Source organism: Pongo abelii, chromosome 10 (genome assembly GCF_028885655.2).
Source record: "Pongo abelii isolate AG06213 chromosome 10, NHGRI_mPonAbe1-v2.0_pri, whole genome shotgun sequence".
Lineage (NCBI taxonomy): Eukaryota > Metazoa > Chordata > Mammalia > Primates > Hominidae > Pongo > Pongo abelii.
In genome coordinates this window covers 115,820,635-115,847,846 of record NC_071995.2, presented here as the reverse complement: position 1 = coordinate 115,847,846, position 27,212 = coordinate 115,820,635, and the positions used below count along the sequence as shown (strand labels likewise).

The window sequence follows — 27,212 nt, the reverse complement described above, 5'->3', positions numbered from 1 at the left end:
ACAACTGAAAGGAGGGACACACAAGAAATCCCAGACACACAAAGAGACATTGGCATGAAACCACAGAAAATTAAAGACAAGGAGAAGATCTTAAAAGCAGTCAAAAGGAGAGAAAGTCCTAAAAGAGAATGACAGACTGACAGCCATCTCGTCAGTAGTGTCAGTGGAAGGCATAACCAGTCATATCCTCAAAGGCTGAGCGAAAATAACTGTCAAGCTAGAGCTGTAAAAGACTAGCAAAACTACCTTTCAAGGATAAGGATGAAATGAAGGTGCTGTAAGAAAGAAACACAGAAAACACTTGTGACCAAGTCCTTATGAAAGAAACTTCTAAAGAATGCACTTTTGGGAGACAGAAAATCATTCCAGAAAAAGGGTCTGAGGTGCTGGAAGAAATAGTCAACAAAGATTCAAATAATGAGCATAAAAGAATCCAGATGCTGTCTGCAAAAACAACAATGCTGATTTGGGGGTTAAATACATAGAATAATCTGTACCTAGTCTTTATTCCAACCAGTCAAATGCCATGAATCAGGAAAAAGTACCATAACCATGAAGATGCCAGATGCCCAGGGTGCGCCCCCCGCACTGTCCGGAAGGAACAGAAGCTCCTTTGGATACCTGTGGAGTGTTTGGCACATAGGAGGGGCTCAGTATACAGTTGATGAAAGAATGAGCAGATGAATACACACTGCACATGTCTGCGTGTATCTACCCTTTACAGGCGACTGCTATGCTGGCCTTACAGTAAAGACAGGCTTCACGCATACAAATGAACACACAAAGTCGATTTGCTGTCCACCAACTGCAATGTATACAGCTGTTTGCTAAGTGACAGGTACGCTTTTATTCAGTACAGATCTTCACGTACAAGACTAGTGATGCTCCTTTTTCAAAAACAAAAGATACAAAAGAAAAAGTCCTATACATCTTCATGGTAGAATTTACTCATGTAAACGACCCACATTGCTATTCTGACCCAACAAAAGTAAGATCCACGGAAACGTGGAATTGAACTACAAAAATGCAAGGTGTGCATATCAATATTCATGCACAAAGCTAGGTGAACAGTCTCTATAAATTCACAGATGAGCTAAGGCTTTAAAAAAACAGGGATGAGAAAGACAACTGGGGAGAGAGGAGGAGCCAGTGACCAAAGAGTAAATCATACACAAAACAGCCAATAAAAAAATAAAAAAGCAGTTAATATACATGAATAATGGATGTCTGATTTAAAAGCAGTTTACTCCAATATGATGTAATTTTTGACAATCAGCCAGAGAGACTATTTTGTAAGTCCTTGCCAGAGATAAGTCATAGCGTGAGGCTTGGTAACACGGCCGTATCTGTGAACATGTGGAAAATGACTTTCACCACCATCCCAAAGGTGACTTTCTGTTGGCAAACAGAAGCTTGCCTTTCAGGTGCACTTCGCAGAAGCAACCGGCAAGATGCAAATCTTGAAGAAATGGATCCCTGACACCCTCGACGTTCCCTGCAACATGGCACCCCTTAACAGTCTCCATGACATGCTTCTGGCACCGTCCATGCTCAAATTCAGCACAAAGGGAGAAGCAGCCTGAGCGGCTTTCATGTTTAAGTTTTAATTGGAGTGACAAGCCCACAAGGCCAAGATATTTCAGGGATGGGACGGTGTTGCTGAGCGTCGCCAGGCGCTGGGTAGGCAAGGCCTGTGTGCGCTCCCCACCACCACGTGCCAGTGCACCTGCAACCCCCGCTGTTCCAGGACTGGACTCTTCCCGGGGAGGCAGTGCCAACTGCTGCGGGCTGTGCCAAACGTGGGGGCTTTGTGATGTGGGCAGATGTCTACAAAGGACCGGAGTGAGGCCAAACCAACACCTATTGTGACCTAAGCCTGAAAGGAACCCACAGAGCAAGAGTACACTTGGGTACAAATCCAGGCAAAAACCATCCAAACCGGCCAATCTCGCTCTCTCAGCACGTCCGTAGGTGCTGGGAATAATAAAGGAAGGCCAGGCCTACTTTGTGGAGTGAGCGGAATACGGCTCTCTCTTTGCTTTGGGATCATTTTTGTCTCAGTGCTGGTGTAAGGGTAAGAAATGTGATCACGAAGACCTAGTTAATGCTCACATAACACGAACAGGGAATATTCATGTCAGAGCAGTGAGTCCAGTGAAGAGATGATAACCATCGTGCAAATGTAAGACTGGGAGCTGAAAATCCTTACACCCTCCTTCATGCTCCCAACAGGCCTCATCCCCACAGAGAGCATGGGCAGTGTCAAAATGCCATGAACACTGACCACACGGAAAGAATCACCAAGAGAAGGTTATTGTATCTATCTTACCGAGTGAAAACTGAGGCTGCAAACTATGAAGTGAACTCTTTAAAATTAAAGGCAACTTGCATACTATTTTGAAAATGAAAAGGTTACCATGAGATGCTCATAATGTACAGGTATCTGTATGCCGACAGGACTTAGTGAACATTGCACATGAAATTCAGTATGTTACACTAGCTTGGTTATCAATTTTCTTTTGACTAGCCTGGCAACTTCTAGTTTGGCCCGAAGTGAGACTGGACAAAAGCTTCTAGAAGAGGGCAGGCAGGCAGCTAAAATCAGATCACTGAAACAAATAGCCCCAGGGGGAGACTGGGCAGCCACAGTGAATAATCAGGGCGTTTGCTGGAGGGCAGCAGGTCCACCCAGGGGCTCCCCCCAGCTCCCTAAGGCATAACGGCCTCTGCTCACTGTACATGGTGCATGAGGTATTGGCAGAGACATGTGCTTAGTAGCATTTTGCACAGAAACGAACACTACACATATGAGCTCTTCGTAATACCCAGGACATGCCTTTCACACAAATCCCTTCGGAATATCCTTCCATTTGAATCTCACAACCACCAAGAGGGAGAGAAGACAAATACTACTGCCTACATTTTGTGCATCAAGAAACTGAGGCTTAAATAATTTTAAGCAGCTTGCCCCAAATTACCTGGGCAACAAAAGGAGCTGAGGTGGCACTAGGTGGAGCCCAGCTCGTGTCATTCCTACGCCACTTTATGACCATATCACACAATGTCTTTCCTGTCCTGCCAAAATAGTTATTAATAACAGCTAATATTTATAATATTCTCTTACATGCAAAACACTGCTATGATGCGTTATGTCACCTGACCTCCACAGTGCTGTAAGGTAGGTACCATGATTTTACTCCCTTTACACAGGAGAATATGGGGCCCTAAAGAGCTCAAACCTCTTGCCCAGTTAGGAAGTTGTGGCACCAGGATTCAAACCTGGGTGGGTGGGCTCAAAGCTCATGCTCTTTAAACCTCTACCCCAGGGTGCTCAAAGTATAGTCCCAGGACTAGCAGCCTCCGCTGCACTGGGCACTTGTTAGACATGCAAATTCTCAGGCCCCACCCTCAACCCACTGAGTCAGAAGCTCTGGGGGTGGGGCCAGTGCTCGGTGTTTTCATCAGGTCTCCTGTAGATTCTGATGCATGCTGGCATGTGAGAACCCCTGTGCTCTACCTATACTGCCTTTCAGGCTAACGAAGAACTTCAGCCATGACAGTGGTAAGTATCACTCAGCTATCAATGCTTACTTCCTGCTTCCAAATTGCTGCCAATCTGGGGAGGCAATAGTGCTGTGCGGTGCCAGTATGAAAATATGAGATGCAGGCTGGGTGCAGTGGCTCACGCCTGTAATCCCAGCACTTTGGGAGGCCGAGGTGGGTGGATCATGAGGTCAGGAGATCGAGACCATCCTGGCTAACACGGTGAAACCACATCTCTGCTAAAAATACAAAAACCCAGGCGTGGTGGCGGGTGCCTGTAGTCCCAGCTACTCGGGAGGCTGAGGCAGGAGAATGGCGTGAACCTGGGAGGCGGAGCTTGCAGTGAGCCGAGATCGTGCCACTGCACTCCAGCCTGGGAGACAGTGAGACTCCATCTCAAGAAAAAAAAAAAAGAAAATATGAGATGCAGACCCCGTGTTCTGTACAAGCTCAGGGCCAGAGCTCTGATGCTCAATGAGAGGCAGATAGTTTATAAGGCTGCTTCTGGTAAGTAGGACTCTTTTTCAAAAGGACATGGCGAGACAGGAGAGGAAGAGGGGATGCTAGTGCCAGTCCCCCGTCAGGAATGAATGTGGCACATTGAGGATGGCGCTGGCCTGGCTGGAGGCCTGGCTGGAGCAAGGGGCTCATTCTGGAAGCACAGGACTAGAGAGCTGGAAGCTAAGATGGGGCCCGACTCCCCACAGTCTAGAAGGCCAGGCTGAAGATGGGCACCGGGGCCTTAACCATGCTCCTTGCCATGCAGCCATTGCTCTGAGAAAACCTGAAGTGGACCGTGAGGAGGGGCACTGACAGGCAGATGGGTGCCACAAGAGTATAAAGGTGGGGAAAGGGCAGGGGCGAGGCAGGAAGGGGAAATGCGCTCGGGGAGGGATTATTTTCATGTCATTTTCAACATACTTTTAAAACTGTCATCATGAGATCACAGTAAGAGTTCATGACCCAAGGAAACAGCAGAGTGCAAAGAAGCCACCTGGGCCAGATGGCCTAACCCTGCAAAGACCCAAAGAAATCTGGATGAGGAATTCAGTTTGGGACCAGTCGGTCATCCCACGTCTCTGGCACAGTTCTCCTGCAGCAGAGGCAACCTAAGGCTGGAAGCCAAGTCCAGCAGAGCGGCTCCCTGGACACAGCCCACTTCCTCGTTTTAATGCACCTTCAGCCTCATGGCTCCTCCTGAGTCCCTTAGTTTGGGATGCGACCGCTTAGATGTGGGCTGAGCAGGAGTTTTCCTTTGCTCTCTACAAAGGGGATTTACCCTGTAAATCAATAACACACCAAGGGAATGCTTTAAAGAGTAACTTTGCGTCCATTAGAAGGATTCATCTGCACCTCAATAATTGATAAGTTAATTACAAACCCACTCTCTAACACACTGCCTTATAGAAGACTGAAGTGTGGAGGAAATTAATAAATCATAGTCATCTATGTGCTGAATAAAAAGTGAAAGTTCTCTACTTGGTAATATTTTGTGAGTCTAAACTGCGATATGTATTTTGAAAACAGTAAAATATTTGAAATATTCAGAAATTCAACTCACATAGGCCATTTGCTGAGTGCCCTCTTGCTCCTACTCTGCCCCAAACCAACATCAGTCTCAACTGTCTGGACACGCAGGGGAAGCACACAGCCTTTTCTGCAGCACTAGTGTTTTCACCTCTGGAACAAAGGCAAACATTTCCAATAGGGCTCCCTTATCTCCCCATGAACTGGAGAACGAGCTGATTTTTAACACTAACAATGCCTGGGCAGTATTTACTCCCAGGCTCATCTGGCACAAACAAACCAAAGCCATACCCATCTGTGAAGGTGAAATAAACAGAGTTAGCGCTAAGTTCATTCTCTTCCATGGTATAGGATGGTAAACCAGGAAGGCAATTCCACATAAATCATCAGGGAAGAAAAACCAGGCTCTAAATAACATTCTAAGCTTAATTTCAAAGCCAAAAGAGAAGAAAGGCAATGAACATCATATTCTTCAATCTAAATGGTTCTGTAAACTTGGTCAGAGTCTCAAGAAGACTGAATAATTCCTTTAAAAATTAGAAAATGGTACAGATGTTATTGGCATACAAGAACTAGGCAAGTGTGAATAAAGACAAAAGACATTTAAGACTTGGTGCCAGCCCTCTCCAATGAGGCTTCGCATCTTGAAGGGTTTCATATGAAGTGACAGCATTCACATTAGCTTATTGCATTAGTTCTGCATGGAAGCTAAAGTGACCTGTCCCATTCTACCATAAATGCATTCTTTTAAAACAATCCTTGGGGGCCGGGCGCGGTGGCTCACACCTATAATCCCAGCACTTTGGGAGGCTAAGGAAGGCAGATCACTTGAAGTCAGGAGCTCAAGACCAGCCTGGCCAACATGTAGTGAAACCCTGTCTCTACTAAAAAATATAAAAATTAGCTGGGCATGGTGGCGCACGCCTGTAGTCCCAGCTACTGGGGAAGCTGAGGCAGGAGAATTGCTTGAACCCGGGAGGCAGAGGTTGTAGTGAGCTGAGATGGCGCCACTGCACTCTGGCCTGGGTGATAGAACGAGATTCCATCTCTCAAAAAAACAAAACAACAACAAAAACAATTCTTGGGAAAGTGAATCCTGTGAAGAAGCATGGGCCGCTATCCCTACAGGTATGGCTTCAGCAGGGCTCCTGCAGCAGCCCAGGGTTGCTGGTGCTCCTGCAGGCCTGAATATACCTGGCGCTGCTTCCAGCCGGTGGAACCCCCTTCCACAGGCCCTGCTGCCTCTGCCTGGACTGCTCTCTCCCAGGCTTTGCCTGATGAACTCCAACCTGACCCCAAAGCTGGGGGATGGGGGGTGAAGGAGGAACCTAACAAGTGCTGAGCACCAGCCGCATACAAAGCACATTACCTTTCTGGGGTATTAGCTCCAGTATCCACATGGGGACGCCAAAGCAAGTAACTTGCCTAAGGTTTACCTGACTGCAGAACCCTTGCTCAGTCTCCAGTGGTGATGCAACTGCCATCTTGACTGTAGCTGAAAGGAACTTTCCCCTATATTTACATTCTATAACTTTATCACTCCCTTCCAGGATCCCTAGAGATCCTAAAGATCATGGCTTCTGCAATAAGAAGCAATATTCCAAATGACACTTTTCACAGAATAACCCATCAGTTGTACAGAGTATCAGAGATGGTCCAGTCCTCAAAGGCGTCTAAGCCAGAGGTTTCTCGGTCTGTCTTGAGAAACTCTAGGGCTCTGTGGAGGTGCTTCAGGGTTTTCACAAGTGAGAAGAACTGTATTTATTATTTATTATTAACCATATACTAACAATTATATCAACTATGGATACCATTTTAATATTAAACATGTACAAAATGCACTTGAATGTTCATTCCTCATTTATTTATCTACATGATTTTCTATCAGTCTGGAATTCACCAAGTTCATCACGAAGGTCAGGTTATGACCTCATTTCCATCTCAACACGCCTCCTTTACATCGCCAAGTCACTGTTAAGGACCACAAGGCTGTAATCCCTGAGGCAGATGTGATATTTGACTCATCTCTATGTTTCCAGTGCCAATCAGATATTGCACACGCAGCATGTGTTCAATAAGCATTCATTAACAATGACGGCAACCCTCAAAACAACAATGGACCCTTTGGGAGTCAGCATCACTCAACAGTCCAGAAAACTGGTCTCCACGAGTTATCTGTCTACATTTCTCCAGGAAGCAGATAAATATTAAAAACATTAAAGGTTTAAGGTAAAAATGAAAATGAAATTAGACATTTACTTTGTGAACTTTCAATTTTTTTATTTAAAATTTTTAAATGAAAAGTTCACAAAGCAAATATCTAATTTCATTTTCATCCTGCTTGTAAAATACCAAGTTTTTTTTTTCTTCTCTGGACTAGAATATCAAACAAAAGGAAAGATGGATTTCCTATTCGGGTGGAGGTATGGGAGAATGTGGCCACAATCTATGCGCACTGCATTTCTGATTCCAAAGGCTCTCCCAGACAGATATTTCAACTCGTGATGAGTGTGAGCAACCAATCCAGAGTCTCTTCACGTCCGTGTATGGGGAATAATTATCATAAGAGACGTTAGCGATGATTTTCCAGCGTGATGTAAGCTGAGGCAGCAGCGCCAAGCAAGCGTCCTTGTCACGCGCATTCCAGCCTCCTGGATTACTTCACTCACAGCTCCCTGATTAGGATGCACGCCGTGTGCCGCTTAATACAATCTGCCATCAAATGCCAAGTACTTCAGACCTAAATTAGGAAATATGTCCAAATACATAGAATGATGCTAAGAGCCCTAAGTGGCTCTCTCTCTTCCTTTATGAGGCCTGGGGCTCGTCATCAACCTAATGCTCTTAAACAAGGCAATTCGGTCTTCTAACCCTCCACCTCTGAGAGCAGAATTTAATTCAGGCAGCAAAAGAATTAATAAAGATTATATGGTATCATAAATATGTGTTCATGGATGAAAGTATTTTTGACAGATTTCAGGAACTATGAGACATAAAAACAGATTTTAAAGGGCTGCTTGGGCACGAAGGCTACATTAACAGCGTTCACACTGACTTTTGCACCACAGCATGACAAGAGATGAGGCCAGAGGAATTACTTTTACCTTTGTTTTCTTTTACAATCATATACCACTTAGCAGTGACTACCTGTGAGGTCCTGTATGTCACTGAAGTCTGAGAACCCAAGAATGCAACATCAGAACTTAAGAATCCATTTTTAATTTAAGAATTCATTTTTGTCCAAAAGTAAAAAACCGTCAAGCAGCCCTTCTTCCTACATACAGCTTACAAGGCAAGACGTAGGAACTGAGGAAAAAAATACCAAACATTTCCTGCCCAATACTTTCTGCCAGCAATAGGCACAGCTAAGGAACTCTTGGGCGACACTTAGAGAAGAAGTGATAGAATAATGGATTCCTCGGCCCATTTCAGAAGCCCTCAGCAACTCAGCATCCTCCAGTGGATTGGCTCAACACAACTCCACAGCCAAAAGGTTTAAACCACCTACATGGCTTAAAGAATCCAGAAATGTGGATCGGGACAGGAGCCCAAAGGTCACGTGTTCAACCCTCCTCATTTTACAGAAGAGAAGAGGCAGGTCAGATTAAAAGAATTGTGGGCTCTTCCCTAAATGGGTCCCAGATAAGCCCAGAAGGGCAGCGTGTCCGCGTACGCTGCAGCTGTTTCTTGCCACCACGACACTGGCCGGATAGGGCTGTCAGTCATGTTACACTGATTCTAGATGAAGTCGTGTGTTCTAGTCATTCACTCTAAAAGCAGAGAGCTGAAAAATAATTTAAATGAAGGGCAGGACCAGTCACATCTCTGTATATCCCCCCTGGCCTCATCTTGTTGTGATCTTTCTGTAAAGCCTATCAGAGAAAAGCTGTCCAATAACCACTAGGGGAAGGGGATGCCCTGCCATCCACAACTGCCCAAGGTACAACTTCTGTGGAGGGCAATGTCTATCAAAATCATGGAGGCACATGTCCCTTTGACCCAGCAAGTCTACTTGGAGGAAATGACCCTACAAATACATTCATGTGGACCAAGTGTTGTTTACAATAGCAAAACACCAGGAGCAATCTAGCATCCATCCGTAGGAGCTAGCAAATTAATTAAAGCACATCCACAAAGTATAATATTATAAAGTCGCAAAAATCAAAACCAAAACATTAAAAAGTTCTTTGTTAGGTCATAGAAATGATCTCCAAGAGATTCTGTTGCAGGAAAAAGCAAGCTGCAGACAAAAATGTAGCACTTTACTATTTTCATTGTTTAAAGTGGGGTCGAGACCACATATGGTAATTTGATTATAAGTGCATAAACTATCTTAGGAAGAATGCACAAAAAACTGGCAACATTGGTTTGGCTCCAGATAGAGAAACTGGGTGGCAGGTTGGAGGGAGTGGGAAGGAGTCCTCCCACCACATACCCTTCCTTCCTATCTTTTGATTCCTGAATTAGGTGAATGCATTACCCAATCAAAAAATACATTTCTTTAGATGTTTAAAAATCTGTGTTCTCTTTTCTGTTCCATTGGTCTATGTATTTACTTTTACACCAGTACCATACTTTCACACCAGTACTGTTCCATTGGTCTGCGTATCTACTTTTACAGCAGTACCACTACATATCTACTTTTACACCAGTACCATCTACTTTTATACCAGTACCGGTATCTACTTTTACACCAGTACCAATACATATCTACTTTTACCACCAGTACCATGCTGTTTTGATTACTATAGCCTTGTAGTATAATTTGAAGTCAGGTAATGGGATGCCTCTAGAGTTGTTCCTTTTGCTTAGGGTTGCTTTGGCTATTTGGGCTCTTTTTGGTTCCATATTAACTTTAGGATTGTTTTTAAACATACACTGAGGAAGGGACACCCAATTCAATAAATGGTGCTGGGAAAATCGGATAACCACATGTAGAGAAATAAAACTGGATCCCTATTTCTCACCATATATAAAAATTAACCAAGACTTAAATCTAAGACTTGAAACCATAAAAATTCTAGAAGAAAACTTAGGAAAGACTCTTCTGGACATTGGCCTAGGCAAATAATTTATGTCTAAAATCCCAAAAGCAAATGTAACAAAAACAAATAAATGACACCTAATAAACTAAAAAGCTTCTGCACAGCAAAAGAAATAATCAACAGAGTAAACAGACAACCCACAGAATGGGAGAAAATATTTGCAAACTATATATCCAACAAAGGACTAATATCCAGAATCTACTACGAACTCAAATAAATCAGCAGAAAAAAAAGCCAAAACAAATAATCCCATTAAAAAGTGGGCAAATGACATGAACAGATATTTCTCAAAAGAATATATACAAATTGCCAACAAACATAAGAAACAATGCTTAACATCACTAGTCATCAGGGAAATGCAAATTAAAACCACAATAAGATACTACCTTATCCCAGCCAGAAAGGCCATTATTAAAAAATCAAAAAACAGGCCGGGCGCAGTGGCCCACACCTGTAATCCCAGCACTTTGAGAAGCCAAGGCGGGCAGATCACGAGGTCAGGAGTTCGAGACAAGCCTGGCCAACATGGTGAAACTTCGTCTCTACTAAAAATACAAAAATTAGCCAGGCATGGTGGCACGCGCCTGTAATCCCAGCTACTCGGGAGGTTAAGACTGGAGAATTGACCAAGGACCCGCCAACATGGGCCGCGTTCGCACCAAAACCGTGAAGAAGGCGGCCCGGGTCATCATAGAAAAGTACTACACGCGCCTGGGCAACGACTTCCACACGAACAAGCGCGTGTGCGAGGAGATCGCCATTATCCCCAGCAAAAAGCTCCGCAACAAGATAGCAGGCTATGTCACGCATCTGATGAAGCGGATTCAGAGAGGCCCAGTAAGAGGTATCTCCATCAAGCTGCAGGAGGAGGAGAGAGAAAGGAGAGACAATTATGTTCCTGAGGTCTCAGCCTTGGATCAGGAGATAATTGAAGTAGATCCTGACACTAAGGAAATGCTGAAGCTTTTGGACTTTGGCAGTCTGTCCAACCTTCAGGTCACTCAGCCTACAGTTGGGATGAATTTCAAAACGCCTCGGGGACCTGTTTGAATTTTTTCTGTAGTGCTGTATTATTTTCAATAAATCTGGGACAGCAAAAAAAAAAAAAAAAAAAAAGACTGGAGAATTGCTTGAACCTGCTCAGTGGATGTTGCAGTGAGCCGAGATCACACCACTGCAATCCAGCCTGGGTGACAGAGCAAGACGTCATCTCAAAAAAAAAAAAAAAAAAAAAAAAAAAAGTCAAAAATCAATAGATGTTGGTATGGATGTTGTGAAATGGGAATGCTTATACATTGCTGGTGGAAATGTAAACTAGCACAATCTCTATGGAAAACAGTATGGAGATTTCTCAGATAACTAAAAGCAGATCTGCCATTTGATCCAGCAATCCCACTACTGGATATCTACCCAAAGGAAAAGAAGTCACTGTATAAAAAAGACACCTGTACACATATGTTTATTGCAGCCCAAATCACAATTGCAAAGATAAGAAACCAACCTAAGTGCGCATCAACCAATGAGTAGATACAGAAAATGTGATACACACACACACACACACATACATACACACACACACCTCCCATGGAATAATACTCAACCATAAAAAGGAATGAAATAATGTCCTTTGTAGCAACTTGGGTGGAACTGGAGGCCATTATCCTAAGTGAAGTAACTCAAGAATGGAAAACTAAATACGGCATGTTCTCACTTATAAGTGGGAGCTAAGCTATGGGTATGCAGAGGCATAGAGTGGTACTGGAGAACCCTAGAGACTCAGAAGGGTACTGGGTACAATGTATACTATTTGGGTGACAGGTACACTAGAAGCATAAGCTTCCCCACTATACAGTTCATCCATGTAACCAAAAACCATTTCTACCCCCCTAAAGCTACTGAAATAGAACGATTTTAATTAAAAAAAAAAAAAAACTCTGATCTTCAAAAAAAAGGGCAAAAATACATAGTTGCTATTTTTTTCTATGACTTTACGTGGCCCATAACACTGCTGGCAAACCCAGGTGTGGCCCCTAACTCTGATGTCTGAAACCCAAGTCTGGGAGCCCCTGCCCAACAAGCAAATCAAGATGTTACAGGGCCCAGACTGTCTGATCCCTTCCTACCCGAGCTGGAGGTGACTGATCAGCCAGCTACATTCAAAGACTTTTTTAAAAAAAAGATTAGACAGATAAGCTTTTGCTAAATTACTCGGCTTTGTTTCCTTAGAAAACTATGTTTATTAACAGAGCTAGGTTCCTTGACAAGCACCAGTTTGCTGAAATCTGTGTGTAATGCTGTTTTAACATGCCAATGCCAGGAACACTACTGGAGCTCAGTATTTGGGATGAATACACAATGGATTGGCTAGCCAGATATAGGAATGGGTGGATTTGAGCCATTATTACTCCATGCTCATGCAGCTGAGGTGCCTGTAATATCCTAATGTGGGCATCATACGGTGTAAGAATATTCTCCAACTAAACAAAAATTACACCTCTGGAATACTTCAACAGGTTAGGGAGCTTTAAGTTTCTGACTAAAAGTCAATTTCAACATTTGGACTTCACTGTCTGCTTTTATCACAGTTAATCAATAATGGACTACAGCTAAACCCCAGTTTTGTATCAGGTACAAACAAATATAAACCAAATGCTCTGTTCTCATAAAACCTTCATCTGAATCCTAGATATACAGGCCAGAGGCACAGACACAAACCCTAGTGTGGATATAGCTCCAGGTAAACTCTATTGCTAATAGTCTCACACCAGCCTAATAAAACGTGCTGGGACACACGCTGCCACCAGGCTGAAGCACAGAGATGGTTAAGCATGGTATTCGCAAGCAAAGTGACACCAAGCCTCACACATGAGACTATTTGGGAATTATGACATCACATTAGAGCACAGCAGGAGGATACTAAAATCTCACAGAGTTACCCATGACATGACTTAATTCACACAGAGCTGTTATATGACAATTACGTTTCTTAAAAATGCAAGTTTTTCTGAGGAAGCAGAAAATCCATTAAGCACAATCAGATGGAAAGTCTTGTCTCTGTAAAAATAAGCAAAGTTACATAGATGAAGCTTGGTGTTCCTCTTACTTTTGAGTGGGTGGCATTCCTGTTGGAGAAACATCTCAACACAAAGTTATTACCAACACTACTAGCAAGTAGCCATTCACCCACATGAGTGTTTGGAGGGTTGGTGCTGTGCTCACAAAATATTTGGATGACTAAATGCTACTGTCAGCTTCCAAAGAGACATTTAGAAACATTCTTGTAGCAAGTTTATTTCCACTCCTAATTTTAAAACACCAGCAAAAACACCAGCTTACAGGACTATACTTTTGTTTTTTTCCTTTTTTTTTTTTTTTTTTTTTTTTTTTTGGTAGAGACAGGGTCTCACTATGTTGCCCAGGCTGGTCTCAAACTCCCAGCCTCAAGCCATCCTCCTGACTTGGCCTCCCAGAGTGCTGGGATTACAGATGTGAGCCACCGTGCCCAGCCAGGGACTATACATTTTTAGCAAAGGACTTTTCACAAAATTAATGTGTTTATCAGCTGATTCTTACAGTTAATGCTTTCAGTTGAGTTGGAAATTTTGAGAGGAATCAAAAAAACCCCACTGCCTTACATCTGTATCTGAAGGATCCTTGTGCTGAACTGTCCCTTTAAGTAGTTTCTCAAATGTATCCATTACAACTGTATTACTACAGGAATAAATCCATTCAGATAAGTCAAAGAGAAAAAGGACCTACCAGATAAAACATTTATAAAAAGTATGAAAAATTTAAACCAGACTAGTACTGAATATAACTATCACCTTTCTATACTGAGAGCTCTAAAAATAAATGAGATAACATAAACTTGAAAGCATACCAGATGAAAAATTAGAAAGCAAAATGGTCTCTCCTCTCTCAACAAATTAGCTCACCAGGGACGGGAAAAGAAAGTTTTTTTAGAGCATGAGAAAGGAAACTGCCTTAGGAAACAATTTCTGCTCCTTCCCCACTTCCTGGGAAGACAAAACTCAGGAGTTATATCATGACACATCTTCCAGCTAGGACACAATGGATATGCCCCAACCAAACTGCACACCAAATTTGCAGCACAAAGGGAGGCCTTTTCACAGTGAGATGATAAAGTTTGTAGCACAAGGGGAGGCCTTTTCACAGTGAGATGATAAAGTTTCACATTGAGATGATAGGATGCCACACATATCGTCTACCGCTTAGTCTATCTTCCTGGATGAAGAATACATCACTGGGATCTAAGATGCTTCCATTCTTGACCACTTACTAGGCTGCAAAGCCAATCACACCTACATAAATGAGATTTGACCTTACAGGTCAAATACATGGAGGAAGTCAGATGTCAAAATAGGCACCACCAGAGGCTGGAATCCAACTATGGGTGGGAGGAGTAACGGGAGGTTCAGGAGCTAACAGGTCGTGAGCTCTCATGTGCCAGGCACCATGCCTCAGGCTTTACATATGGCTTTTCATTTAATCCTATGACTCTAAGAAGCAGGCACTATTATGAACTCTATTTTACAAATGAGGAAACTGAGGCATAAAGAGGGTTAAGGAACCTACTAACAGTCACACAGGGTCTGCTGGCCCAGACATGTTCCTTCGCAGGAATCCCACCAACTGACAGAATGGGTCAGGAGCAGGGAAATTGGAAAAAAACCCAAAATGAAACAAAAACTTTCTCTCTCTCCCCCTTGGTCCCACTGGTAGGGAGAGCTCTATAAATCCGCTTTTAGACTAAATATTTGGCCTACAGTCAGGATAGTAAGATGCTAGGGAGTGATAAAATTTAGTCATCACTCAAAGAATTTCCATTAAAAACCTGTCTTCCTGCTTTTGGCTCAGAGTATCAGAATGCACTTTTATGCACTGTTGGTAAGAATGTGAATTCTGATGCACCTTTTTAGAGGGGCAATTTGGCAATGTCCATCATTATCTCAAGTACATATCCTAGAGATACACTATATATAAAAGGACTTCTGCAAGCTGCAATATGCATTGTAGCATTGCTTATAGCAGCCAACACAGTGAAAGCAAGCTAAACACCCACCAGTGAGGGACCTGGCTAAACAGGCTATGAGCTAGAAGCATATGCTGGAATCCTAGGGAGGGAGAGCTTGGTAAAAGCTGACATGGAATCCTCTCTCCAAGGCACATTATGGAGTAAAAATGTTGGATACAGAACACTATGTATACTATGATCCCATCTCTACAACAATATGTTTTTAGTATACAAATGTACCTATATATGCATTAAATTTTTCTAGATGGATACCTAAAAACTGTTAATAGTTTCTTCTATGCAGGGAAGTTGGGGGAAGGGAGGAGAAAGAACATGATTACTTTTCATTTGCAATTCTTTTGAAGTTCTTGAATTTTTTGACCATGCTTATATACTGCCCTGATATATACGGAAAAATACTGAGAGCTTTAATTTTTCAATTCCCTTCTAAAAAATAAATCTATGTTCATTTTGTTAATTATACATCTTGCTAGTTGTGTACCTTGCTTCCTTCGTACACCCATCCCAGACCCTGTACACCAAAAGCAACTTGGTTGGCCGAGACGTCTAGACATGTGACAGGCGGGCCGTGGGCGTAAAGGAGGGTTCTGGCGGAGTCTTCGGCTTTGAGCAGGTACATCAGATCTCCAGCAGCGGCTACTGCCACAGGGTACCTTCTGGTTTCTGGAACTATTTCAAGGTACTGAACCTGTTAAAAGGTAAGAGTTGTTTAGTCCCATAAATTCATCCTGACTTGGTCAAAAATATGCAATTCCACCTACACATCAATGAGAAGACCAGCAACCCAACAGAAAAAGATGGGCAAACGAAACACTCACAGGAAATGAAACACAAACAGCTCTTACACAACAGAAAAGATGCTCAGTGTAAAAGAAACATAAGACACACCTAAAAAGAGAAATACAAAATGAAAATTCATTGAAATATGATGCTTCACCTTTCATATCAGTAAAGATCAAGAAATCTGATAACACCCCGGGCTGGAAGTGAAGGAGGGAAAACCATGTTCCATGTTTCTGGATCCCACTTACTGCTGGTGGGGATATAATCTTGTCCAACTTGTATCAAGGGAACTTTGGCTACTCTTATCAAAATACCAAATGAACATGCACTCTGACCCAGGACATCCACTTCTAGAAGTTACTTACAAATAAACTCACATATATAAAAAATGATTATGTACAAGGTTATTCATGGACTGTAGTACAATTGTGTCTTAGCTAAAAACTAGAAAAACAGAAACACCCATTACTAAGGGACTAATTAAATAACTTAGTGTATCTATACGCTGGAATACCATGCAGTCCTAGAGGGAAGCATGAAAACGTTCTTTAGAAAACGAAACAAATGGCATGATTCTCCAAGATAAGCTTAGCGGGTAAAGCAAGGATGCAAGATGAGTTAAGGTAACCCCATCTGCTGACATGTGTACAAGGTGGGGGTGGAGAAAGTACACAATGCGCTTGACTCGCACATCCATACATCTTCTAACAATGGCTGCCTTCAAGGAGGGAAGTGGATTATGAGATGGGGAGATTTCCCACCATCAGCCTTATTGTGTCTTTTAAATTCTGAACCATGGGGGATGTAATAGCAATTCAAAAAATAAAAGGTTGGGTTTTTTTTTTGTTTTGTTGTGGTTTCTGTTTGTTTTTTTTACAAGAAACTGAATAACATTCACGCAGTTCCAAATTCGCAAAAAAAATTTTAACATTTGTGCCAAAATGTGTGGCCGAAAGGTTAAAAATATCAAAGTGATCTGCTGTCTCCTGGTTTCAATGTCATCAGGGTCCATTTGGCCACCAGAGGGTAAGGAAGGGCTCTACAAACACGCACGTTTCTACCCACCCCGCTCCCCAGTCCTGACTGCGTCACCGCCGGCACTTTCTCTAATGTGCACGAGTCTGAGACGCACTTTTCAAGAATAATTTGATTCTGTCCATCCACAGACGGCCCATTTCTCCGCGGTGCCATTCGCAATAGGCTTTCGCCTCTGCGAGTAAATCATGAGAGGACACATGGAAGGTGAGCCACACTGTGTAATTATGAAAATCCACAGTGTGAAAGGACAGCGCTGCCCTGACCATATGCCAAAGAGTTCAAAGCCGGCCTCCAGAACACCGTCCAGAAGAGCTGGAGGGAGCGTCAACATCTGGGGGACTCTGCTAATCCTCGGGCCCAGCTCCGCAAGCCGCGGGTCCATCACAAAGGACAGCCGCTCTAGGCTAACATCGCAGACCTGGGAACACTGCCACTGCCATTCAGGGGCGTATATGGACAAGACAAAACTGGCTTGGCTCTTCGGGCCAGGGGTGCCTTTTCCAAGGATACTCAGAGCATTTTGTGGGAACCTTTCACTCAAAGTGAAAAATAATTCCTAAAACATGCATAAAACCCGCCTTGAACAATGGCTGCTCGGTTCCTCTCACTCCCCCAAATCATGTCTCATTTTTCTACAGCTGACATCCTCTGTCTAGCCCTTTAACTTTATCTCCGTGTTGGCTTTCTGACAGACCAAGAGGCTCAGATTGACAGTGGTGGTGCCATTTGCTGGGGGCTGTAAACTAGTTCAAAAAGCTTCCAGTCTGTGCCAGGATGCCACCTTATTGCCAAGGCAGGATTTGCACTTTACAGAGAAACTGGCATCTTAAGTAAGTATCTGGGTCTATATAGTGATTGCTGGTCTACAGTATTCGTTTTTTTTTGTTTTGTTTTGTTTTGTTTTGTTTTTGAGACGGAGTCTCGCTCTGTCGCCCAGGCTGGAGTGCAGTGGCGATCTCGGCTCACTGCAATCTCCGCCTCCTGGGTTCACGCCATTCTCCTGCCTCAGCCTCCCGAGTAGCTGGGACTATAGGTGCCCACCACCACGCCCGGCTAATTTTTTGTATTTTTAGTAGAGACGTGGTTTCACCGTGTTAGCCAGGATGGTCTCGATCTCCTGACCTTGTGACACAGTATTCTTTAATCACCGACTAAATAGTAAGTACTATGGAAGTTTTGAGAACAGAAATGTACTTTCACATTTTTCTAATAAAACCCAGATGAGCTGACAGCATCAGGCCATTTTAGGGGAGCACTATACCCAAAGTGCAGACGCTCCTGGAGGTGAAGCAGTGATGCCATGGCTTTCTAAGTTATTCTAGTCTAAGAAGATTCCCACCAGAGAGAAAGAGGGAGGAACAGGATTGGTTCCAGGTCAGGCCCTCAATTCATCACTCAGTGTTGGCTTTTCTGCTCACTCTCCTACCAGTGCCAAAATCAAGCTTGTTTAAATTAAATCCAAACTCAGCATAGACAGATTTGAGCACTTCCTTCTTAACACCAAATCATCTCCCACTCTACAAATCTAGAGGTTCCTGTACAAATGAACTCAGAAATAAGCTCGACATAAAGAATTCTTAAGGCTGGCTGAGCTGCACACATGACATCCTGGAACATGGCTACCCAATTAACACCGACTTAAATCTATCTTCACGCAAGAGTTACTTTAAATTTCAGGTGAGACAGTCTTGGGATGAAGAAGTGTAGGAATGGAAACCTTCCTTCCCAGATGGACTGGGATAACACCACTGAACTCATTCTCACTTATATATTAGGTCAGAAACTGATCTTTGATTCCCAAGGGTGAGATTCCACCGTGTTCGTCTGAAGAAGGCCAAGGAACCACAGTGATGAGCAGCTCTGGCCCTGAAGTCAGCCCTGAGGTTTGAATCATAACTTCTTACCTCTGAGAACTGGGGCAAGTCAGTTCACTGCTCTAAGCAGACTGAAGTGGCTTCTTGGTAAATGGGGAAAATGCTACTACCTATTTTGTAAGGCTGTAGTTAGACTTATGGAGGTAAGGCCCACAGGAAGCTCTGAGTGAATGGGAGTTACCAACACCATTAGTACGTGCTTATATTAGACCCAGAGATTCTAAGAACAGAAAATAAGATGACCAGACTAAAAAGCTCACCAGTTTCGGAACTTCAAATTCCGCAGCTATCTGCCAGTACCCCTCCTCATTGGGGGATAACATCACGACATCAAAAGCAGAAGCTGTGGCCACGGTTGCATCGTCCTGGCTGAGGGCTAGTGCCTGTATTCTTGCATCGTGCTCAAAACGATGAACAGGGTACTTTCCGGTCCTTAAATCCCAAATATTAAGAAACCCTATGCAGCAAGAAACAATGCAGGTAACAATTTTAAATTTACGTAATATGTTCAATTATTTTAAAAACATGCAACACAAAGGAAAATTTTTTAAAGGAGATACCTTGGAAATGAGACCCAAGTCTAAAAACAGGAAATCACTTATGTTTCATATATACCTGATGCACATGGCCTGAAGGTAATTTTATACAATATTTTATTTTATTTTTTTATTTTTTAGAAACAGTGCCTCACTCTTGGCCCAGGCTGGAGTGCAGTGGTGCTATCATAGCTCACTGCATTTTTGAACTGATGGGCCTAAGTGATCTTCCTGCTTCAGCCTCCCAAATAGACAGGACTACAGGCGTGTGCCACCATACCCAGCTAATTTTTAATTTTTTGTAGAGACACAGTCTCACTATGTTGCCCAGGCTGGTTTTTTGAACTACTGGGGTCAAGCAATCTTCCTGCCTCTGCCTCCCAAAGCGTTGGAATTACACGTGTGAGCCAACGTACCTGGTCTATACAATATTTTAAATAATTCTGTGCATGAAGCAAAGTTTTGGCTGTGTTTTGGCTACAAACCCATCACATGAAGTTAGATGTGAAATTTCCTACATGTAGCATCATGTCAGTGCTTAAAAAGTTTCAAAGCATTTTGGAATTTTGGACTAGGGATGCTCAGCCTGAATTTCACATCCTTCCTCAGCACCATCCTCCTAAAGCCTCTGTTAGCAGCAGCGCTTTATTTTGCACAGCTCTAAAACCTGTGCTTCAATATCCCACACTTGCCAAAAATGCCGATTTTCCACTCTTCTCCCAACACCTGGAATGCTGCTACCCAGATTAATTCCTCTTTCACACACTGGCCACACACCCTTTCTCCAGGGTGGTTTCCAGACCGGTAGCATCAGTACCACGTGGCGACTTATTAGAAATGCAGACTGTCAGGCACCAGCAACTCTGGGGATGTCCACTGGAGTTTAGGACCAGTGGTCTACAGGAACTTATGCTTTTCTACCAGTCGGATAAGCTTTTCTGTACTTAGCATTTCATTGATTCTTCTTTCCTCAAAAATAATTTCTTTTTATCATTCCCAAGCTATTTCCTTCCCTTCGAAGATTTACCCAAGAAAAGAATTACTCTCTGCATTAGGCTGGTTAATGCCTTGCTCCAATTCCAATTGATTCAATTTTTCAAAATTCACCAAGAAATAAATGTGTGGAGATAACACAGTTTGTGACTATTTGAGTTCAAATCCAGCTCCAGCACTTGTTAGCTGATGGACTTAGGGGAGTTGCTTAACAGCTCTGAGCCTGTTAGCCTTTCTGTAAAGTTGAAGACAACATTACCTACTACATAGGACTGTGGGGCAGATGAAAGGAGACCGGCCACACGAAGCACTGAATATGGCCATTCCTTCTGTCTTTTATTTTTATGCAGTCTATAGTTCCTGCTGTGTTATAAAACATATTTAATCTATCAATGCTAATTCCCCTTCTATTGCTCATCCGTAAATCTAGCCCTATTTCCTATAACTTCCTATTATCTAGAACAGACCAAGCTTTTTGCTTTTCTTCTCTTGGCAGTGTATCTTCCTTTCTTTTTTCTTGCCTTCTACTTTCTCTTTAAACTATAAATGCTTTGAGTTTAGGATCTGACTATAAAGGATCATTCAGCACTAAATAAATATAGAGAATTGGAAGAAAATAGTACATTTGGGCTGCTTTGCCAGACTTTCAAACTGTCAGTAGGCTAAGTAAGCAATTATAAACAAAAGCAGAGCCTTCTTCAAGTTAAATGTTGCTTCGCATCTAAAACACAGTGTACTCTTAAGAATTACGATAAACTTGGGGGATAAGCGGATCACAAAAGGTTCCACAACACATTCCCCTAGCAATTATTTTGGCAAATTCTTTCCATCCTGACTCAGAAGAGAAAAATATGCTGCAGAAAATGCCAGTGGCTCTACATATCAGATAGGAGATAGGCTCTCCCATGCCAAGATGTCTGCTCTTAACATGGGCTTCCTTCAAACACTCTGCATTGCACTTATTTGCATTTGTTTTGAGACATCACAACAGTAAAGAGAAAAAAAAACTGCCATTTGCATAGAGCTTCTGAGTCTTCAGAGACTCATGTGTCTCCTCTCACTGAGCATTCACTTCCATCTTGGGAGGCGCACCATTTTACTCCTCTCACAGAAAAGAAACAGAAGCACCGAGCGGTTAAACAACTTGGTCCAAAGCCACTTGGTATGTCATGAAGTTGGGCTGGAATTTAGCTGGAAAAGTGCAGGATGAGCGGCTGCATTTCTAAGTGCATAAAATAACTATGAGCTCAATGAGTAACTGACGTACACCATCAAACTCACCCTGGGTGCTGCCAAGCATGGAAGCTATTTAACCACAGCTCACTCTAAGCACACATGGAGTTTATCTATAAACACATTTTTCATTATTAATCAAGTATTGGCTTTGCTGGCATCATTTTTCCAACAGAACTTTATGCAATAAAATATCCTTCACTACAAGGTTGAGCAGCACAGAGCTCTCCTGAGAAGAGTCTTTTGGGGGAAAAAAAAAAAATCCAGGGCTCCATCAATTTAATGGTCAAATCTTTCTCTCCTGAAAGCCTGTTTGTTGTGTCATCATCTTTTTCGATTTCCCCTACTTCAATTATAAAGTGTCGCACTTGGTCAGATCCTCACTTGTCGGGGGGCTGATATCACGTGCGCAGTTCTTCAACATCATTTTTAGGTGCAAAATCATTTAGGATTGTTATGTCCTCTTGATGAGTTGATTCTTTATCACAGGCAAAGTCCGTCTGTATCCCTGGTTACTATAGTCTTTGCTTTGAAATCCACTTTGCATGGCCACGCCAGCTTTTGATTAGTGTTAGCATGCAGAACTTCTCCCATCTTTTTGCTTGTGTCTTTATATGTTTAAAGTGGGTTTTCTGTAGACAGAATGTAGTTGGACTTGCTTTTAATCGGGGTGTTTAAATAGCTTATATTTACTGTGATTATTGATAAGGTTGGGTTTAATCTACCATTCTGCTAATTTTTAAAATTTATCCCATCTGTTCTTTGCTCCCTTTTCTCCTCTTTTGTTGCCTTTTTTATTTTTTGGATTGAGTATTTGGGATAACTGTTTACTCCATTTTAATTCCTTTGTTGGCTTGTTAGCCAAAACTCTTTGTTATTTTAGAGGTTGCTTTTGGATTTTAACATAAGTCTTTAATTTATCACAGTCTACTTGCAAGTAATATTGTATCACTTCACATGTTATATAAGAACTTTAGGCTGGGTGTGGTGGTTCATGCCTGTAATCCCAGCACTTTGGGAGGCTGCGGTGGGCGTATCACTTGAGGTCAGGAGTTTGAGACCAGTCTGGCCGACAAAGTGAAACCCCGTCTCTAGTAAAAATACAAAAATTAGCCAGTCATGGTGGTGGGCACCTGTAATCCCAGATACTCAGGAGGCTGATGCATGAGAATTGCTTGAACCTGGGAGGCGGAGGTTGAAGTGAGCCAAGATCGTGCCACTGCACTCCAGCCTGGGTGACGGAGTGAGACTCTGTCTCAGTAAAAAAAAAAAAAAAAAAAAAAAAAAGAACTTCACAGCAGCATACTTCCATTTCTTCCCTTCCAGCCTTTGTGCTATTACTGTCATACTTTTTATTACTACATATGTTACAAACTTATTTGTACATCTTGTAAACCTTACATACATTGTTATTACTTTTGCATAAGCAGGCAATTGTCTTTTAAAGATATTTAAATAATAAAAAAGCCATTTCTATTTATCCATGTAATTACCACTTCTAGTTCTTTCACTGTCACTTTCAACATCACAAAGTCCTGCAGCTTCTGCAGGGTTTGCAATTTCCCTTTGAACTGTATTGTTGGATATTTGCCCCAAAAGCATATGGGCAGAGTGGGCAGGAATAGATACAGAAGCTAACAGGGAGGGGTGTTTGAGTGAAAGCTAATTTTATAAATGGTCAATTTATCAGTTACTACAGTTATATCATGACTATTTTTATAATCTCAAAACTGCAAGGACTTGAATAGTGAATAACTGAATTGTAAGAATGCTCTATAATAGTGTGGCTGATTATCATCAGCTACATTTAGCCAAAAAGGAATCAATGCAATAATACAATCAACAAGTAGTTACAGAGCTCCCTGTTTTGTACCAAGGCACTATTCTAGGGACTAGGGATATCACAGTGAATAAGACAAAATAAAACAAAAAAAGTCCCTGACTGATGGAGCCAACATTTTAGTGACATATAAGAATTGAAAGGATACCTGTTCTCATAAAACACACACTGGAGAGAAACAAATATTTAATAACTAAAATATAAAACACAATGATCACAGAGAGATATACACAAAGCACAATGGAACAATGAATAAGCTTAACTTTTGGTCATGCTGTCACACTATTTTAAGACCCCAGAAAAGGAGCAGCGAACTTTTCTAGACGTTTTAACTTGAACCAGGTCCGCATTTACTGCATAACTACTAAGGAAGAAATAGTTAATGCCCGTCAGGGTCAAGGAAATTCACTTCTCAAATAGGTATTTTTTTTTTTTTTTACCTGATGTAAATTCATTTGAAAGGTCAAGTTTTATCGTACTGCAGACCTAGCAATGAAATGGATTTGGCTCCTGACACTGTGTGAACTTGTGAAATGGCAAGACTGTGTCCTTTTTCCTCTCTATGCCCTATGGTAAGGAATTCACAGTGCTGGATGTGGCTGTACATCAATAAAGGTTTGCTTAATGCTTGTCATATGTTTCAGCAACGGAACATTTGGTTGTAAGAAACAGACACCCACTAAAACTGGCTTAAACACAAAAAGGAAACTGACTGGAAAGGAATGAGGCTATTTCCTGGAGCCCAAGGGCAGGAAGTACAGCTGGAGGTGATAAGGGATCAGAACCAGGAACCAGGAAGACATGCAGAACCAAGGTAGTGTATGTAACTTGTGTGCACCACAGATCTTATCTCTGCTTCTCTCTGCAATTCTATTTCATTCTTCTCTTCGGAAACCAGCTTTCTCTCATCCCTGGGTACATGGAGAAAGGTGGCTGTCCCCATTCCAGGAGGTCTTCTACTCCAAGCCTGCAACAAAGTTTGAGTCCCAACCAGCCCATCCCAGTCCATGAATCAGCTTCCCCCAGAACTGGGGCCCCATCCCTCATCCAATTAGCTGAGGCCAAAAGACTAACTCAAATACTATGAACATGCCCACCTGGAGAGGGCCTGGGGAGGGACCTCAGGGCAAGGAGACACCCCCCCACCGCCCAAAGGTCTTTATGACTTCTCTCCTGCGCAGTAGGCCAAGGTAAAACAAGAGAAAAAGTCTCAGCAAACACAAAGGGAAGTTCTACTTGGTTTCTTGGCAGTGGCATAAGAAGCAAGTCTTTTTTTTTTTTTTGCCATTCCCTGCACCAGGCATCATCCTGAAGGCCGGAGTTTATAGCCCCCATTTTGCCCCACACTAGAGAAACAGAAAGAGCAAGTGTTTTTCTTCCTTCCTGACCAAACCTCAATAGCTGGATAAAAGACGATTAATGCTGAGTAGTGCTGGGATTGCAACAATACTGTTTCACTCATAACAAACCGGAAAAGGATGCAGACAAAAGAAGAAACTGGGTCTCTTGAAACATCCAGAAGACAAGTGAGGGCCATTGGCCCAATAAAGGAGAAGGGGCAGGGCCTGGCTTGCCACCTGCTCCCTGGGCTCAGGACCTTCCACCTTGACAAGCAGCAGCCAGGCTGAAGGAACTCTGAGCTCAGCCTAGACCAGGAACAGCCATTAACGATGACATGAGTAACGATGGCCAGTCTTTCGAGGAGACATAAAGCCTGCTCAGCAGCTGTGGATGGGCACCCATGCCAGTTTGCAGCAGGCCCCTCCCACCTCCCTAAGGAGGCCAGCCAGAGTGTGGTAATGAAACTGCACATAGTGGAAATGGGATCTAAATGAGTTTAAACTGATTTATGTTAGCTTTTGTAAAGATTACTCGATATCTGGAAAGTGCTACCACTGTGAAATAATGTCGACAATCCTTAAGACCTCCGTCTAATGGTACTTGCACAGAATATTTATATTCTTCGTCATGGGAACAAGGACCATAATGGATACCATTTTTGTTTTATTAGGGATGCATATTTAAATTAATCTCCTATTTGCCTAAACAATTAGCTGCTTCTGTTTGTGTGCACAAAGCCAAAATTGCAATTAAGCTTCCATCAAAAAGATAAGTCCCAACTAAAACTGTCCCGGTGGAGTCATAAGAGCTCAGGGCAGAACTTTCCAAAATTACTTTTTAGCATAATGGTAATTATGTTAATTGCCTGAAAGGTAAATAACTGCTGAACTGGTTTTGGAAAAAAAACACAATTGGTATACTCTTCCCTTCCCTTTGATCTTTTCCATGCACCACAAAATTTAAAACAGGTTAACAGTTTTGAAAGGTCATAGACTAGTCCCTTCTTGAACTACAGAGCTGGTCTTGTGGTCTTTAGTGGTTCCTTAATTAGAAATTATTTCAGCCACGAGCTCCCATCCTCTTGTGCTTGCACAATAAACACCTGAAGCTTGGTGTCAACTTCATGATTGTTAAATAGACAGGATCAATTAACTGCGTTCAGAGATACTGAATGAAGTTGACTATTTATAATAAAGACAGCTGGCAATCTCAATTTCCACCATGTAAATAAACACTTGTCTATCAGAAATTAATCAGGAGTCAAAAGAAATTCTGCAACAAAGGAAAGGCATTTTGACAAAAATTTTAAATATACCCATAGCACTGACTTAACACGTACCTCTTTGTTCATTAAGTTCACACATCACCACTCTGAAATGCAGGCCAGAGACATAAAACTAGCATAAAGTTGGACAGGACAAAAGTTTTTGCTCTTCATGGAAGAGGTGCTGGTGGGAGATTAGTATCAGTGTAGACAAGGGTCATAAAGAACAGCTAAACCACGGAGGGTCACGAAAAAGGAAAAAGGCTGAAGTTTCTTGTTACTGCAGCTACGTGGCATGCCATCCTGCATTCCCGCTGACCACAGCTCTACAGCTCTGTTGCCTAAGGCAGAAAATAAACAGAAAACATTCTGGAATCTGCATTTTAGATTGACAAGTAAAAGAATCTGAATAGGCTTGTGGAGGAGGCGACTGGTTAGGGCATAAACAAAGCAGTGAGATCACCAAAGTAGAAACTGAGTCAAGAGAAGAGGAAGTAAGACTGAATATATTTAGTAGCTCTCAAATTCAAAGCAGAAAGAACACCTGAAAAAGAAGAATGAAAAATGACAAGACAGCAGACTAAAAAGGAGGCAAATAGTATATTGTTAAGACTATGGCAATGTGACTAGATAGCAGAATTTCCAGTTAACATCTTAGGAAAAACAGATTGATGGAGAAGGCAAAGAATTTGGACCAGCTTCTACAAGGGAAAGTTCCAGAGGGCAGGTAACGTGAAAGAGACATCACTGTGCATGAAGCCTCAGACTGAGGCCAGTTTTCTCTATAACCGATATACACATGATATAGACTCTATCCCGAAGAGATTAGCAGACACTGGTAGTAGTAGATGCCTCTAGGGAGGGGAGTGGGGAATCAGTGGACTGGGTGGTAGTAGATTAAAAAAAAAAAGATCACTATTGAAGCTGAGTGATGGGTACATGGGGGTGCATCATGCTATTCGTTCCATTTTTGTGTATTTTGAATTTTTCACAATAAAAGATTTATAAGAATAACCATTTGAAAGGCTATCACTAACAAAAGTAAAAATACGTTAATTTGTGTTTTACTAATGTTTTCAACAGCCACACTGCAGACTAAGTGTCTTCTCAGATCTACGGTGAAAATTCTAGTGACGACA

The 27,212-nt window shown here is 42.4% G+C and overlaps 2 protein-coding genes across 5 annotated transcripts in view; one reads left to right on the top strand and one right to left on the bottom strand.

Moving 5' to 3' along the window:
* Window positions 1-27,212, bottom strand: part of FBXW8 (F-box and WD repeat domain containing 8) — a 118,822-nt gene that overhangs the window by 25,396 nt on the left and 66,214 nt on the right. For all 4 annotated transcript variants that reach the window (XM_003778132.5, XM_024257528.3, XM_054527661.2 and 1 more), the window contains 2 exons: window positions 19,127-19,323; window positions 15,653-15,859 (listed from right to left, as the gene is read on the bottom strand). In XM_003778132.5, coding sequence (XP_003778180.3) covers window positions 15,653-15,859; window positions 19,127-19,323 — 404 coding nt within the window. The remainder of the gene's footprint in view (window positions 1-15,652; window positions 15,860-19,126; window positions 19,324-27,212) is intronic.
* Window positions 10,721-11,234, top strand: LOC100458340 (small ribosomal subunit protein eS17). Its single transcript, XM_009248290.4, has one exon. The coding sequence runs from the start codon at window positions 10,758-10,760 to the stop codon at window positions 11,163-11,165; it is 408 nt and encodes a 135-aa protein (XP_009246565.1). The 5' UTR covers window positions 10,721-10,757; the 3' UTR covers window positions 11,166-11,234.

Excerpts from the sequence above, each read along its gene's own strand:
- LOC100458340 (XM_009248290.4), top strand. The coding sequence starts at position 10,758 with ATGGGCCGCGTTCGCACCAAAACCGTGAAGAAGGCGGCCCGGGTCATC.